The sequence below is a fragment of the Bos grunniens genome, chromosome 14 (genome assembly GCF_055505025.1).
Source record: "Bos grunniens cultivar Pamir isolate PY7600 chromosome 14, Bosgru_T2T1.0, whole genome shotgun sequence".
Classification (NCBI taxonomy): domain Eukaryota; kingdom Metazoa; phylum Chordata; class Mammalia; order Artiodactyla; family Bovidae; genus Bos; species Bos grunniens.
Window position 1 is genome coordinate 61,139,351 of NC_141178.1, and position 15,858 is coordinate 61,155,208.

At 41.0% G+C, this 15,858-nt stretch overlaps 1 protein-coding gene across 2 annotated transcripts in view; it reads left to right on the forward strand.

Moving 5' to 3' along the window:
- Positions 1–268: 268 nt before the first annotated feature.
- LOC147359517 (suppression of tumorigenicity 18 protein) overlaps positions 269–15,858 on the forward strand; it is an 89,791-nt gene continuing 74,201 nt past the window's right edge. The window contains exons 1-4 of one of the 2 annotated variants that reach the window (XM_086336979.1): positions 269–307; positions 1,431–1,529; positions 8,395–8,449; positions 11,440–11,473. In XM_086336979.1, the coding sequence (XP_086193105.1) occupies positions 8,395–8,449; positions 11,440–11,473 (89 nt within the window). In that variant the 5' untranslated portion in view covers positions 269–307; positions 1,431–1,529. The remainder of the gene's footprint in view (positions 308–1,430; positions 1,530–8,394; positions 8,450–11,439; positions 11,474–15,858) is intronic. The other variant, XM_086336980.1, reaches the window with a different exon arrangement.

Consider the following 15,858-nt stretch of genomic DNA (forward strand, 5'->3'; position numbering starts at 1 on the left):
CAATCAAGCAAACTAAGAACTCCCGAGTCCTATGGGACTTTTCAGTCCTTCCATCCTGTGTCTTGAGACTTTTGCTGTGTGAGACATCCTGTCATGAGACATCTGTGTCTTAAGACATCTGCTCTGTCTTAAGGGTTTTATCCCCATTTTTCGCCAGGATCTACAGTTGCTGATTTGAGTTGAAGAAGCATCTGCTTAATGTCTGGTCAGAACTTTCAAGTGACGCAGAAATCCATGGTTAAAAAGCCGGACCCTCCAACTTACTGCAAGGGGTAAACACAAACCCTAGAGATCATCTGCCAGGAAGGTTGGTGACTTGTGTTCTAGAATGCCAGAATGGACGGACAAACCGTAGCAAGTGTGTGTTAAGATAGATACTATATATATATATATATATATATATATATATATATATATATAGTGTTCATGTCAGTAGCCACTCGCTGTCAGGCTGAGTGTGTTAACACTGAATTTCAGAGTTTTCTTTCAAGGGCCAAACAGCCTGAAGACAGATTCTGTTCCATCCCTGGGACCAGGTAAAGGAGATGCAGGCCTGTGTGTTATGTCTGGAAGCAAGGAAGCCACACGCAGATTGTTCCCATGGAAAGCAGGATGAAACGTTGGCAAAAAGTGCTAGTAGCCTTTCGGGACACCTCATTCAAGGGCGGCCTAAATCCACATGCCTTGGGATCTTGTCTCTCGTGACTTCTTGAGGATAGCACGTGCCAAACCTTGACTGATCTTTTTCTTCTGGTGGTTAAAAATAAAACCGAGAATAATGACATTGAGAAGCCCTATTATACAATTTTCCTAGTAAAGGGCAGGCATTTTATCTATATCTCTATCTATGTGTGTGCTTAGCCGCTCGGTCATGTCCAGCTCTTCGTGACCCCATGGACTGCAGCCTGTCATGCTCCTCTGTCCATGGGGATTCTCCAGACAAGAATACTGGAGTGGGTTGCCATGCCCTTCTTTATCTATATCTTATCTATATATCTAGTTTGGTAAGAAAAACAAAAATCGATTTGGCTTACCTTAATAAAGGTAAAGAGGGTAGAGAATCTGCCTGCAATACAGGGGACCTGGGTTCGATCCCTGGGTCAGAAAGATCCCCTGGAGAGGGGACTGGCAACCTACTCCAGTGTTCTTGCCTGGAGAATCCATGGACAGAGGAGCCTGGTGGGCTACAGTCCATGGGGTCACAAAGAGTCAGACATGACTGAGCAACTAACACAGACAGCCAGGATAAAGGTAAACATCTTTTCCCCATTGATATATTATTAAATAGTATGATATTTTCATTCTGTTTATAGCATAGTCCATCAGAATTATAGATAATTGTTTACTGTTCACATCACTGGTTATTTTTGCTTTTCTGTTTTTTTTGTCCACCTTACATACCTTCTCTCTTTTATTTTTTATCTTAATAGAATGAATTGCAGGATTTCTCACTAAAGCGAACACAGGTGTTCATTCATTCTGACGGAGGGGGCTCACCGAGTCAGCGTACAAGTTACCTGGAGAAAGAGGTAAGACAACATTTTTATTAAAAAGCAGAATATGTTGAAATAAAATGGATCCGATTGAAGCATTTTATAAAGACTCTCTCCTATGACATTGCTTTATCTCTGTAGATTTACTTTCACAAAAATGTATTGTTAACGCCCAATTTAGGATTGTGATTTTTTTTGTCAGAAGCGTGATCACTCTACTGTTTTAAAATATTAAACAGGTGAAGTTCTCTGAGCCTACAAGCCCTTTTGCATATTGATTAGTATATGTTATTTGTTTGCACATGTTTGCCCTTAGAGAGAGACTCAGCATTAAAATTGTTTTAAAATTCCAATTTGAATTCATTTGTATTAGAAATTAGTTTATTTAAGGATCAGGAGTAAATAAGTGAGATTTTTAAAAGCATGTTTTTAAAAGCATTGTAGCTGATTTCTGCAGTTAATTCCTACAAACAGTGAAAAGTAAGGAACTGGGACATTCTTGGGAAAAATCTGTTTAAAATGGCTTACCCCTCTATGAAGAAGCTTGTTTTCTAACATTTATGCATTTTTCAACACATGCATCTCAAAATATCAACAAGAAAAAAATTTTTTTAGATGGTTTCAGGGTGTTAACTTTCACTGAGTTCTCTTTAATCAGAGCATATTAAAAATATTTTTAAGTCTATGAAAACACAAAGCTGGTGATTGCCCCCTTAGGTCACAAAACTGTGACTCGGAGGCCGCGGTACAGAGACTAATAGAAATCCTTGGCACCCGGCGTCCACCTAAGGGAATGATAGAACTATTTGCTGGAGTCGTTTGGCAAAAGGACACAGACATATGGCTTTGGTTCATGGTCACGTTGCCAGTTGTGCAAAGTTAGAGGGTTAGTCGGTACAGAGGAGCGGCAGCAACTCAGACATCAAAAGTGAGACTCCAAACACATCAGCCTCCTCTTAAAGCCACCCAAGCTTTCACAGGCCTGAGGTTTCTTCCATTCGACTCTAGAAATTCCCTTTCAAAGGCAGCTTTTCTGTGGGGGTGTGCATGCCCTCAGCCTCAGGAAGAGCTCTCCCCAGACAGCTGTCCTTGGTCTGAGAGAAGACTGAACCTGCTTCCCCATCAGGGGTGAAAGGACATGAGATGGGTCACCAATGTGCAGGATGCCATCGTTCGGTTCTTCAGCTTTTTATGCAGAACACGAAGCAGTACAGATAGAGCTGGACCGGAACAGAGATTTGAAATCAGGGATCCTGTGCCCTAAATAAAAGATTTGGAAAATTTTTCATTTCATTTAGGAGAAAGGATTCAAAAAAGTTTCAGAAAATTAATAATATGGCATCAAGGATGCTGTCAAACTTCCTGATTTTATTCATTTAGATGTTTTAAAGTTTGCTTTCTTTTTTTAAAAACAAATTATTATTATGTTTGGCTGCATTGCATGGCATATGGAACTTTCCTGACCAGGGGCTGAACCTTTGCCCACAGCATTGGAGGCACGGAGTCTTAACCAGAGGACCACCAGGGAAGACCTTACATTTATTTTCTGAATTACTCTCCCTGAGAAATAAGTAAATGTATGAAAAGAGAACCAGGAAACTAAAAGGAGGGTAAGAACAGAGCAAAAATATACTTGATCATTCAATCTTGGTTTCCTTCTCAACGAGTCAACTGTGCTTTTAGGATCACAGCTCATTTCCCCCATCTTTTCCTTGTACAACAGGGAAGCATCTTCTGCTGCTATTTTCCGTCGATTCAAAGCTCTGTTGAAAACAAAATGATGCCAGATTCATCAAAAGGAAGGGCACTCAGTGTAGGGTTCTTTGTTCTTCGATCTGGCCAAGTTCTGTCCCAAGGTACAGACATCATTTAGCTGTTCCATTTTCTGAGGTTAGCCTTTTCCAACTTCCTCAGTTTCTTTTTGTCATTAAAAAAAGGCTGACTTTTGTTAAGGAAGCATCCGCTGAGGATGGGGGGCTCCTGGTGGGGAGGACCCCTGGACCTCCTCTCGGCAGGCACGGGACTAACTTCCTCTCGCCATCACCGTGAGCTTCTCAGGAATGGAAGAGTCACGTGACACAACAGACAGACTGCCTTGTCGGTTTACAACTCCCAGGAGAGGAACACTACGAAATCTTTAAAGTGGGACTTATTGTAAGTCAAATGTAGTGAAAGACCTCTCAAATTAAAAGTAGCTACTGGCGTGAAGTTATATGTAACTAGACAGGGCTTCCCTGGTGGCTTAGATGGTAAAAAATCTGCATGCCATGCAGAACACCTAGTTTGATCCCTGGGTCGGGAAGATCCCCTGGAAGAGGGCATGGCAACTCGTTCCAGCATTCTTGCCCGGAGAATCCCATGGACAGAGGAGCCTGAGGAGCTATAGTCCATGGGGTCACAAAGAGTTGGACACGATTATGCGACTAACACTTTCATTTTCAGACAAGATTACAATTAATTGTATAAGGATTTTGAGAGTGTCCTCAAAATGTTATGATCACCATGGCTTTTCTACTAATATTAAGAAATTCGAGACTACTTATAAATCTATATCAAGGATGACAGTGGATAGAATTCTGTTGAAAGGAGAAATAAAACTTAAAGATTACCAAGAGATTTGTTTTACCCAAATCTTAAGAAGTGATTAAATGTTTACTTGGAGGTTGTTTTTGTGGACAAACAATTTTGTTTAACCATTGATCAAAATAGAGTTTTAAGTGAAAAATAAAATCAAAGGGAACTAAATCTCCTCACATACCAGTCATTTGCATGTGTGATGGAAGCAAAACTGAGTTTATCAATCTGGTGTCCTGCTTCTTGAATCTCTCCCTTCCACAAATCAGCAATTCCAGGGGTCCCTGGTGGCTCAGATGGTAAAGACTCTGCCTGCAATGCAGGAGACCCAGGTTCGATTCCTGGGTCAGGAAGCTCATCTGGAGGAGGGCATGGCAACCCACTCCAGTATTCTTGTCTGGAGAATCCCATGGACAGAGGAGCCTGGTGGGCTACAGTCCATGAGGTTGCAAAGAGTTGGACACAACTGAACCCCAAAGACGGCACCTAGTTGGTGCCATGGAGTGATGCAGAAGGAAGATCCTCTGATAGCCCCTGACGTATCTAAGTGCCAGGAGGAGAAGGTGGTCAAGTTCATGTCACTAGGGACACCTGCACATAGCTTTGTAAATCCCTTGAAGATGTTACATGAGTTTTCCAAATTCAAGTAAATAATAAGAATGTATTTTATAGTCATCTTTCTTCTTCACTGCCTCTTTGCTTATCTCCATTGTTGGTTGGCATAGCCTTCCTCTAAGTTTGCTTCTTTGCCTCCTTTATTTTATAAGTTTCTTTCCCTCTTGCCATTTATCCTTGTATTAATTAATCTCCCCCAGAGAATTGGGGGAGAAGCTCCTTAAAATATTTTTTCATGAAAATATTTCATATTTTTCATTATGAAATGGATACCAAGAAGGAACCCCTTTTTTCCCTTCAACATAAATATTATATGTAACATATCCATAGTTACAGGTTAATAGAACTTTCCCATAGCTTCATGAAAAATAAGAGTGGCAAAATTTGCCCTTACTGTTTTATCTCGATTGAGTAGATTGATATAGCCAGGAGGAAATGGTAAGAGTCTCAGAAAATGTCTTATTCCCATCCATAAACAATGGGATGCAGATAAAGGCCCTAAGAAATGGGAAGAAGGACAGCTGTTTGGAAAATCAAAGCTCTGTTTTGAGGAAAGAAATGCTTCATTAAGTTTTACAAAGTCAATTGCAGGCTTGTCCATAGCATTTGGGGTGTAGGCAGAAAGGCTGATCAAGCCTCCTTTTCCAATAGAAAAAAAAGATAATGTTCTCCATAAGAAGTGGAGTTTTTAGGATGCCGCCCATGTGGGTTATGGTGGTGGCTGCTTCTGTAACCGGGAGAACTTGACCGGGTAGCTGGTCCCCTCCCGCATACACACCCCTCATGTCTGAGCACCAGCAATGAGGTAGGACCTCTTTCCCATGAAGGAACCATCCCTGGAATGTGGTGCCCACTGAATCCAAGGTTCCATTTTACAAAAATTAAGTCTACCCATCAGCAGTTTATTGAAGTCCATGAACATAATCCATAGGAAGAATGCTTAGAGGTTTCTGTTCCCAGGTGTAAGGTTTTCATGAACAAAGGCTTTTTTTCAAGCTGAGGTCTCCCAGGAGATCAAATTTTCTCATGAATGTTAAAACTTCTTGCCCCAAAAGAAAGCCCAAGATGTCTTATGTCCTTATCCCCAAGTTGCTGCAAGACGTAACTAAACCCAGAACTTAGGAACTGTCCTTCAGGTGTGAAAGGAGGGAGAGCTGAAATGGGTGAATTGTATGTGGGGGCCTTGATCCCTCCCATGCCCATCACTTGGCCCACATGTTACGTTGAACTGAGCTTCGTGGATGTGTTACCAGTTCTTACAAAGCTTGAATGGGATGTATGTGCTCCAGTATGACGCTATTGTCCAGCCAGAGGACAATAGCATCGGAAAATGCCGTCCTGAGGCTGGCAGTCCAGGCACCCTCAAGCCAGGATCCATGAATATTTATTTATGCCTAGCTTCCTGGGACTGTGAAAGGGAGGCGGCTGCCCAGGGGGAAGGCAGAGCCGTCAGGTGCTCAGACAGCTGGATTGCAAAAGAGCATCCGTCTGGAAGCTGTTAGAGAGAAGGTTAAAGCAGATTTCTGAAACTTTCCTGTGCGCTGCTGGCACTCCTCTTCACACAGCGTTGCAGTTTTCATGAAGAAATCCGTGGAGTCCAGCCTTCACTTCCCATTGAATGGGAGTCCATCCCATTCAAGCTTTGTGTTTGAGTGGGCAATGTTCAGAGTGGTTGGAGGCTAAGAGCGCCTATGTGCAGGATAACCTTAAGACTCACGCTGAGGGGATTCTCACCGCCCACCCCTCCACCCCCCGCCCCGCGCCCCCGCATGAGCAGCAGAAGCAAAATGGATGGTTTTGACCATTTTAACCCTTAAGCTGCTGATCTCCCTTATTATAATCAAGCGACTCAATTAGCACGCAGGGAGAGGGGTTCGCACGAGTTGATCCACTTTATATGCAGCAGGGACACTCACAGAGGAGGATTTCACAACACAGGGCTCACCATCCTGTGTAAACCAAGCCACTGTAATCCCAGACAGTGTCACATCTGTCATAAATCCGCGTGGTTTTAAAAGAAGGGACATCTACAGGAGAGAAAAAAAAAAACACTTCTGTTTTCTTGTCTTCTCTTATCATGTAGTTTTAAAATAGTCGTAACAATAGACCGTTTTTATGTAGGTGAAAGCCATGGCTGCTCGAAAAAGCAGTGGACACTTTTTGTTGGCTAATTTGCAAAACAGTTCAGTGATTGGTGTGGTGTTTATTATAAAATGATGACAAAAGGGTGCTGGTGGTTTTAATAGTTTTAGCTTACGAGGGCTGTCGTTAATTTTGTCTGTAGTGTTGCAGGTGAAAAAATGCACAATGGATAAATAGTCTATATTGGTTTAACTGAACATAATATATAGTGTGTTCTGGAGTTGTTTGTCTCAATAGACTATAGTAATCAAAAGTAATGAACCTATTATGTGCAGGACCTTGGAGAGTGTCGAATGGCAGTAAAAGTGTGGCACATAAAAGGTTTATTAAAGGAAATTAAAGCCCATCATTGCCACACCTGCTCCCCTATTATAAGTCTATGGCAGGTCAGCGCTTTCCATCACAACTCAGCCTCGGAGAGCAGAGATGCGTCTCCCATCCTCATTGCAGGCACACCGCATCCCCGCCTGTGTCAGGATTTAAGGATGGAAGCCGTGGAGAGCACCTTCTGCCTGCCTCTGATTTCCAACCAGCGAAACAACTTGTTTCTGTTTCAGAATTCTTCTGGTAAAGTGCAAATGTGAATTAAACTGAGATGCTTAACAGATCCTAGTGAAATGGTTGGAGGTAGTCGGGTCAGAATCTATCTCCATGTGGACTAAAATAGTAGACTTTTTAAGTCTTGGCATCCCTTTGATAATTCACTTGGTTATATTTAAGATCATTAGTAATGATATTTTAGGGAATTGATGCTGACTGAAACAACACTCAAAGTTTTCTCTCCTTATAGATGTGGATGATTATAACTCACCTCTATTCTGGAATTACCAGAGTAAATGTCATCATCATTTCCAGTGGTATTTTACAATAGGGGCATTTTGAAGTTTTGTGCTACATTGGTTTTTTACACTGGGAGTTTTTTTTTCTAACTTAGAAACAGGCCCGTATCCGAAGCTGGTTATGCATGTGTGTTCAGTTCTGTTCAACTCTGTGTGATCCTATGGGCTGTAGCCTGCCAGCCTCCTCTGTCCATAGGATTTTTCAGGCAAGAAATACTGGAGTGGGTGGCCATTCCCTCCTCCAGGGGATCTGCCTGACCTAGGGATAGAACCCACATCTCTTCTGTCTCCTGCATTGGCAGGCGGGTTCTTTAAAAAAAAGGCCTGTATCCAAAAGGTTCTAGAAATACAAGGGAATCTGGTTGAGTAACTTAGTCTGGAACATTTTGGTTTGGTATCTGAGGTTTTGTCTCTTTCACAACCACTGTTAGTCAGACCATTCTTCTTTCCATCTTCATGATGCTGAAAGTGTCTGAGTCGCTAGTGAACACTTGCAGACAAGAACATCTGCCTTCTTGTCCATTTCCTCTGGTTTCAGCATCTACAGAAGTATTTCCAGAACTTGCGGGCTGTAAGAGCAGTCACGGTTCTGTCTCCACAGAGTCAGATGCTGTTCAGCAATGGGAAAGCTCCTCTGCTCTTCATAATGACCTAAAGATCTTCTAGTGGCCTGTGTTTGTATTTTAGTCAATGTCAAAGGAATGACCCAGGACTTTGTGTTCACATTACAGATGGATGCAGAGGCTGAAGATAAAACGCTTCGTACCCGTGCAAAAGGAACCAAGGGTGAGTTAGCGTGCAGATTCCGTGACCCTGTGCCCAGCACACCATGAAATGTGGGCATCCCATGCTTGGTCCCTGATGGGTTGTCAGGAGGATCACAGCTTCCTTAGGATTCCCGTTTTTAAATCAAGCCAGGACGCTGCATCATGGCACTCTGTGGCTAAAGAATATGAACCAGGAATTGAAGGACCCGGAAAAGGCCAAATAATGTAGGATGCTAATGTTTACGAAATGCAACCATGAGTAGATTTAAACATCCTGCAAAACAGTATAAGGGTCAGCAAGGGAAGAAGGCTTTGTGGAGACCTCAAATTATCGACGTGACCTTTAACATCCAAGGGAAAAGTCCAAACCGTTCATTTATTGCCAAAGTGGGTTTTGATTTTTATGTTATCTGGTTTAGTGGCTCCCAATCTAAACTTCATGTGAGTAAAATGACGATGTTTGGTTTTAGACTGTCCCCGCCAGGGATTCCGGCAGCTCTGCAAAGTCATGTCTGAAAGGTTTAACTTGCCGGTTACCCTCTCTTTTTGTAACCAACAGATGGTAATGTAATATTGAAATATAAACAGGCCCTTGATGATCGAAACATCTGGAAAACAGGATTGACTGGCAATAATACCCCTTAAGGAAAATAACTTTTATTATAATTAGCTATATTTGTGTGACCCTCCATTCTAAACGGAAGGTTCAGCCTGGCCTCTGGAGGGAGCCAGTAGCTGTTCCTGGCCTGACCCACCTCAGGTTGGCCTCCTGGTGGAGGAAGGGTTGGGCTGGGGAGTGATCACACAGTCGTTTGGAAGCATTTTGAGATTTACAGTTGAAAGCATCTAATCAAATTCGATGCTTTTGTTAGCTGTGTTTATGTTGTGTAGTCAAGGTACATAATCCCCATTTCAGTGAAGTATGGAATCACCCATTTTTTAAAATTCCAGGATGATTTTTTTTTTTTCAGTTAAAATAGAACCCTGACTATCATTAGGCATGATAACCAAAATGCAGAATCATGCATTTGCATTTGGTCCAAGATATGGACATTTTCTGTACCCAAACTGAAGTTGTGCAGTATTCTTTCCCAGGTTTAGTTAAAGTTACTTTAAAAGTAATTACATCATATATCCTATTATTTGGAGCAACTTCCCTGGTGGCTCAGTGGAAAAGAATCTGCCTATAAGGCAGGACATACAGGTTTGATCCCTGGCTCGGGAAGATCTCCTGTAGAGGGAAATGGCAACCCACTCCAGTATTCTTGCCTGGGAAATCCCATGGACAGAGGAGCCTGGTGGGCTACAGTCCCTAATATTTGGAATGCAGTTTTGGAAACATCAAAGTTTTAGGCAGCAAAGTTCTCCATGGAATAAGAGTTTAGTGATAATATCCTAGCACTGTTTAGGATAGGCTCACGTCTGCCATAAATATCAGTATTCTAGGAACTGTATTTGGATTGTTCAAATCTCTTATTCTGGCTTCTGAAAGCACACGACTCTCTCGTACTTCAAATGCATTTTAATTTGCCATTCTTTTTGGACTTTGAATCCTTTTGGCACATACATAAGCACTCTTAAACAGAGCCAAAATGTTGTTGGAGAAATGAAACAACTGTTTCTCATGTAGCGTGAGTCATCTTTAAAACCACCTGTTGTCTCTCTCAATATGCTGCTTATTCTGTGGTAGGCAGGTATTTATAAACATGAACTTCTTTAGTTCCCATCATTGCTTTTTTTTCTCTAACTGCTTTCTTTTGCAAATTTATTTATTTTTTTAATTGAAGGATAATTGCTTTACATAATTTTGTTGTTTTCTGTCAAACATCAACATGAATCAGCCATAGGTGTACATATATCTCCTCCTCTTTCACCTTCCTCCCATCTTCCTCCCTGTCCCACCCCTCAAGGTTGATACACAGCCCCTGTTTGAGTTCCCTGAGACATACAGCATTCCCATTGGCTATCTATTTTACATTTGGTAATGTAAGTTTCCATGTTACTCTCTCCATACATTTTACCCTCTCCTCCCCTCTCCCCATGTCCGTAAGTCTTCGGAAAAATCAAAGCTCTTCTTTCTGTAAGTGTCTTATTTTTAATTGGAGGTTGAAATTAACATGACTCAAACTTCTCCTCTTTCTCCAGGAATAAAATTTATGGAACAGAATCTTAGGATATTTATTAATAAAATATTGTCCATTTTATTTAAATCCTTGTTTAATATAAATAAAATGCAAACAAGATTCTTTTGAAAATTTTCGTAGAGACAACAAAATTGATTTAAAAAGTAGTTCAGGGACTTCCCTCGCAGTCCAATGGTTAAGACTTCACCTTCTAATGCAGAGGTTTGGGTTCAATACATGGTCGGGGAGCTAAGATCTCACATACCTTGCAGCCAAAAAACCAAAACATAAAGCAGAAGCAATAGTGTAACAAATTCAATAGACTTTAAAAAATGGTCCACATTAAAAAAAAACCTTAAAATAAAAAGTAATTTGTCCTCTGTGCTCCTGTACTTTTTTGGTGAGATTTTAGAGACAGGTATTTGGAAGTTGATCCATGACTGCAAAGTCCCAGGGTCACTGGAGGCCTGATCCAGAACTATCTGTTCTGGGCCCTGGTCACCTGTCTTCTTGTGTCCAAAGAACCGGAAAGATGAATCAGCACAAAGGGAAACTGTTGGGTCTGCACTAATCAGGGCTTCCCAAGTGGCGCTAGAACACACCTACCAATGCAGGAGATGTGGGAGACTTGGGTTTTTGATTCCTGGGTCGGAGGAGGGCCTGGTAACCCACTCCAATATTCCTGTCTAGAGAATCCCATGGACAGAGGAACCTGGTGGGCTATAGTCCATGAGGTTGATAAGAGTCAGACAATACTACAGTGACTTAGCACGCATGTAATGCACTAACCATGCACTGGCCGTTATCCCGAGGAGGTGAAAGGTTGCTCTCATGCAGTTTACAAAATTATGCACTGATTTTCCTTTTCTGTCTTTCTTTTTGTCAGTAGCACCAATGGATTCTCTAATCCAGGAGCTCAGGTAAGAGTTGCCCTACTTTACTTTTTCTAAGATTGATTGGCTTTAATTATTAGAATGTTTTGTACTTTTCAAGCCTCAGATCCTCATTTGGCGGTGAGCACTAAGCCAGTGGGCCTATCTCGTGTGCCTCTGTCTCTGCACCAAAGGGACAAAAGGGAGAAACTACGGACTGTCCATCTAAAGCAATCCAAGCTAATATTCTGATAACAAGACACCGTTTTTCTGTAACGTGAGCGGTTTCCCACTTTCTCCTCATAGGGTGTGCTGCCTCTGTGTGCACACCCCATGTGTGGTTTGTTTTCGTGCTGATGGAAACAGAGAACTGAGGTCATCTGAGAACCTGACTGAGGAATAAGCCCAGGATGGTTCTCCTTAATAATCAGATAATTGTTTTTTAGATTCCACATGTAAATGATATCACATGATAGGTCTTTCTTTGTCAGGCTTGTTTTACTTAGTTTGATAATCCCTGGGTCCACCAGTGTTGCTACAAGTATATTATTTAATTCCTTTTAAAGGCTGAGGAATATTCCTTTGTACATATGTACCACATCTTCTTTACCCATTCATCTGTTGATGAACACTTAGGTTGCTTCCATGTCTTGGCTAATACAAATGAACTTATTTACAAAACAGAAGTAGACTCACAGACATAGCAAACAAAGTTATCCTTACAAAAAGGAAGAGGGGGATAAATGAGGAGTTTGGGATTAACATAGACACATTACTATATATAAAATCAATAAATAAGATCCTACTGTATAGCACAGGGAGCTATACTCAATATTTTATAATAACCTCTAATGGAAAAGAATAGGAAAAATAAATTATATACAATATATATGTAGCTGAATCACCGTGCTGTGTACCAAAAATTAACACAACCTTGTGAATCAACATACTTCAATTTAAAAAATTTTAAAAAATTACCAGATAATCATGTGAATTTTTGACTGTAGGTATTTGAATGTAACATGGAATTCGGGGTGGATCTAAGCACTTCAGACTGAGAGACTGTGATATGGGCCTCAGGCAATGCTCTGGAAATTCCAGTTGACTAGTTTTTGCAGAGTAAACTCCAATACATAGGTTTTCTTTCATGGGGTCTTTGCAAGGTCTGGCTTTGTTTTGTTTTAAAGTGCATATTTAAAAAGAAACGCATGTTGCCGATACGTTTTCTGTCCTGGTGCTATTTTTTAACAAGATTTGTCAAGCAAGAGGAACCCCTTATCTCTTCTCTACGTGTGCAAACCCAGAAAGTCCCAAACTCAGGGTCTAATCCATCTTTCTGGAAGCAGCGATAGTATGCGTGTTCCTCGGGGGAAGGAAACTGGAGTACGGGCAGCAGTGTCTGGACACGCACTGGTGTGTGAACCTATAACAGTGTCTGGTACACCTGGAAATTTACAGTGTGTGCATTGACAGTTTACATCCTCATTTTTCCAGGCAGCTGTGCCCTGTGTCTCCCTGAAGGAGTACCTTCGGTCCATTCATCAATTGAATGGGACGGGATCTGTCAGAATTGGGTACAAGCCTTCATGCTGGTGCTTTTCTCTGTGGAAATGTGTTTGTAGGAAAGCCATGGCCCCTTCATCATGGATGTTGTCATTGAGAATTTTACATTTTAAACTGCTTTTATAAGAGTAGAGTCCAGAATACACCCACACATAGGGACAGGATTAAATGGCTGAAGTATCTGGCTCCCTTAAATTCTTGCTTTTGCATCTCTTCTTGTTGACAATTCCTGTTTGTTTGGAGATGATGTCTCTGAAGAGTAGAGGAGAGAAGTGGACAATGCTCAAGGATTCAGGGGTCTGTGATACGTGCCCTCCCAGGGGGGATTCTTGGGGGTCTCACTGCTGAAGAACTAAGTGTGTTTTCCAGCAGGGTTCTTTGTAGGGAGTTAAACTACTCAGAGGCAGGGAAGGCCTTTTGAGTAATGTGTCTTGAAGAATAATGTGAAAAACAAAGGAAAATTTTGGAGAAATCAATATATTTTATGTTTGACCTAAATTCATAGAGAAAAAAAGAGGACTTTAGCAGAAAGAAACAGCTTTGTGAGAGAAGCAGCATTGTTTAAATAATCTCATTGGAAAAGACCCTGATGCTGGGAAACACTGAAGGCAGGAGAGGGGGACAACAGAGGATGAGATGGTTGGATGGCATCACTGACTTGATGGATGTGAGTTGGAGCAAGCTCTGGGAGTTGGTGATAGACAGGGAAGCCTGGTGTGCTGCAGTCCATGGGGTCACAAAGAGTCGGACACAACTGAGTCAGACACAACTGAGTGACTGAATTGAACTTAACTAATGGAGAAATAGAGATTACTATCTAAGTGATAATTAAATATGTTAATATTTATTAACATCAATAATTACAGTCAAACTAATATTTATTGAGAGCCAGAGAGTCCTGAGTGTCCTGGAGCAGTTTATTTCATCAATTCTCCAAGAACCTTACAAGGTAGAAACTATTATTTTTCCAGTTTTTGGATGAAGAAAGTGAAAATAAATAGTTTACATAAATAGCCTAAGATTAAACAACTAATAAGGAATTCAGACTTCTAACTCAGGCCAGCTCCTCACCCTGGCTGCGTGCTCTCTCCTGTGCAGTTAATGCTGACTATCCAGCATATGAATCAAAAAGAAAGTCTGCCATCCATGTCCTCAGAATCTTGATTGTTACAGTTTTGTAGTGTAACCCTTATGGTTTATTTTTCAAAGCCTGTTGGTGTTCAGTTGCTCAGTTGTGTCCAACTCTTTGTGATCCCATGGACTGTAGCTTGCCAGGATCCTCTGTCCATGGGATTTTCCAGGCAAGAATACTGGAGTGGGTTGTCATTCCCTTCTCCAGGGGATCTTCCTGACCGAGGGATCGAACTTGCCTTTCAAAGCCTAGTTTTCTGAAATTCAAAAAAGAATACACTTCAATTAAAAATAACATTTCCTAGTCTTCTAATTTTCTAAATAAATGTTTGTCAGATATTCAATTTTACCTAACTTGTCATTAAATTAGTTAATCAATTCAGAAAGCTTGTGATAATTGCTGGAAAATTCATAAGCAAAATGAATTCACCTATTTTTTTCTTTACTGAGAATGATTTTATAAAAATTACTGATTATTGTTAATTTGATAATTACTTATTTTCAACAGCCTGATCATGCTCAGGCTAAATAGGTCTCAAGCTGTTTCTTAAATGGCTCAAGTTGATCCAGGTATGAATCCTAATTGCCATTCTATATAAACCCTGAAAAAAGTCTGATTTGTATGGAAAATTATAGTCTTGGTCTCTTTTTAATTTTGTCCAACTTCATCCATTTGCTACAGTTGTTCCTCTGACTGATTCTGCAGCTTTGTTCTAGTCCAGAACCCAGAATTTGTTGCTCCTGAATTCTGAGTATCTAAGGAAATGTGGCTGATTTTCCCCAGTGTAAAACTTGTGGCTCTTTTGCAGAGAACCTTGGCAACTTTATTTAGTTCTTTCTTTTAGAATGTATTGGACATGTTATTGCTTCTACAGCTACTACTTACAAAAACACTAATACAAATGAAGCTGATTTAAATATACTGCATATTGTTCCTGACACTAATAAAAATTGATACTGACATTCTCATCTTCTTATGATCCTCTATGTCAGCTACTATCCTCACCATTAAAAAAGCAATTTATAACCCCAGACCCACCTTTAATCATGTGTCTTATTAGCATTTCCAGCTTTTCCTCCAGCACAATTCAGGTTACATGTGGTGCTGAGGGGGCTCTCATGCGTCCATCTAAATCATGACCGTTGGATTTTCTATGCTCTTTTCTTTTATTACTGTTATCCTTAATCTGATCCTCCTGCAATTGCATCTGCTAATATTGGTAATTGTGTTGTGCGTCTGTAAAGTGTTTTACACCAGTCCAGCCCCTCTTCTCTCATTAGGAAAATATATTCCAGCCTCTGAAATGGCTTTTCTATGTGACTCTTTAGAGGCACAAGTGAATTCAAGGCTCTTAATTATATTAGAGGTAAATCCCACTGTCCTTTCATGGTCTTATTGCTGCCTCCTAGTTAGATGAAGTTTTGTAATAAAATTTTAATTTAGTTATCTCTTTACTTTGTTCGGTCACTAAATCGTGTCTGACTCTTTGTGACCCCATGGACTGCAGCAAGTCAGGCATCCCTGTCCTTCACAATCTCCTGGAGTTTGCTCAAATACATGTCCATTGAGTGATGCTATCCAACCATCTCATCCTCTGCCATCTCCTTCTCCTTTTGTCGTCAATCTTTCCCAGCATCAGGGTCTTTTCTAATGAGTTGGCTCTTAACATCAGGTGGCCAAAGGATTGGAGCTTCACCTTCAGCACCATCCCTTCCAATGAATATTCAGTGTTGATTTC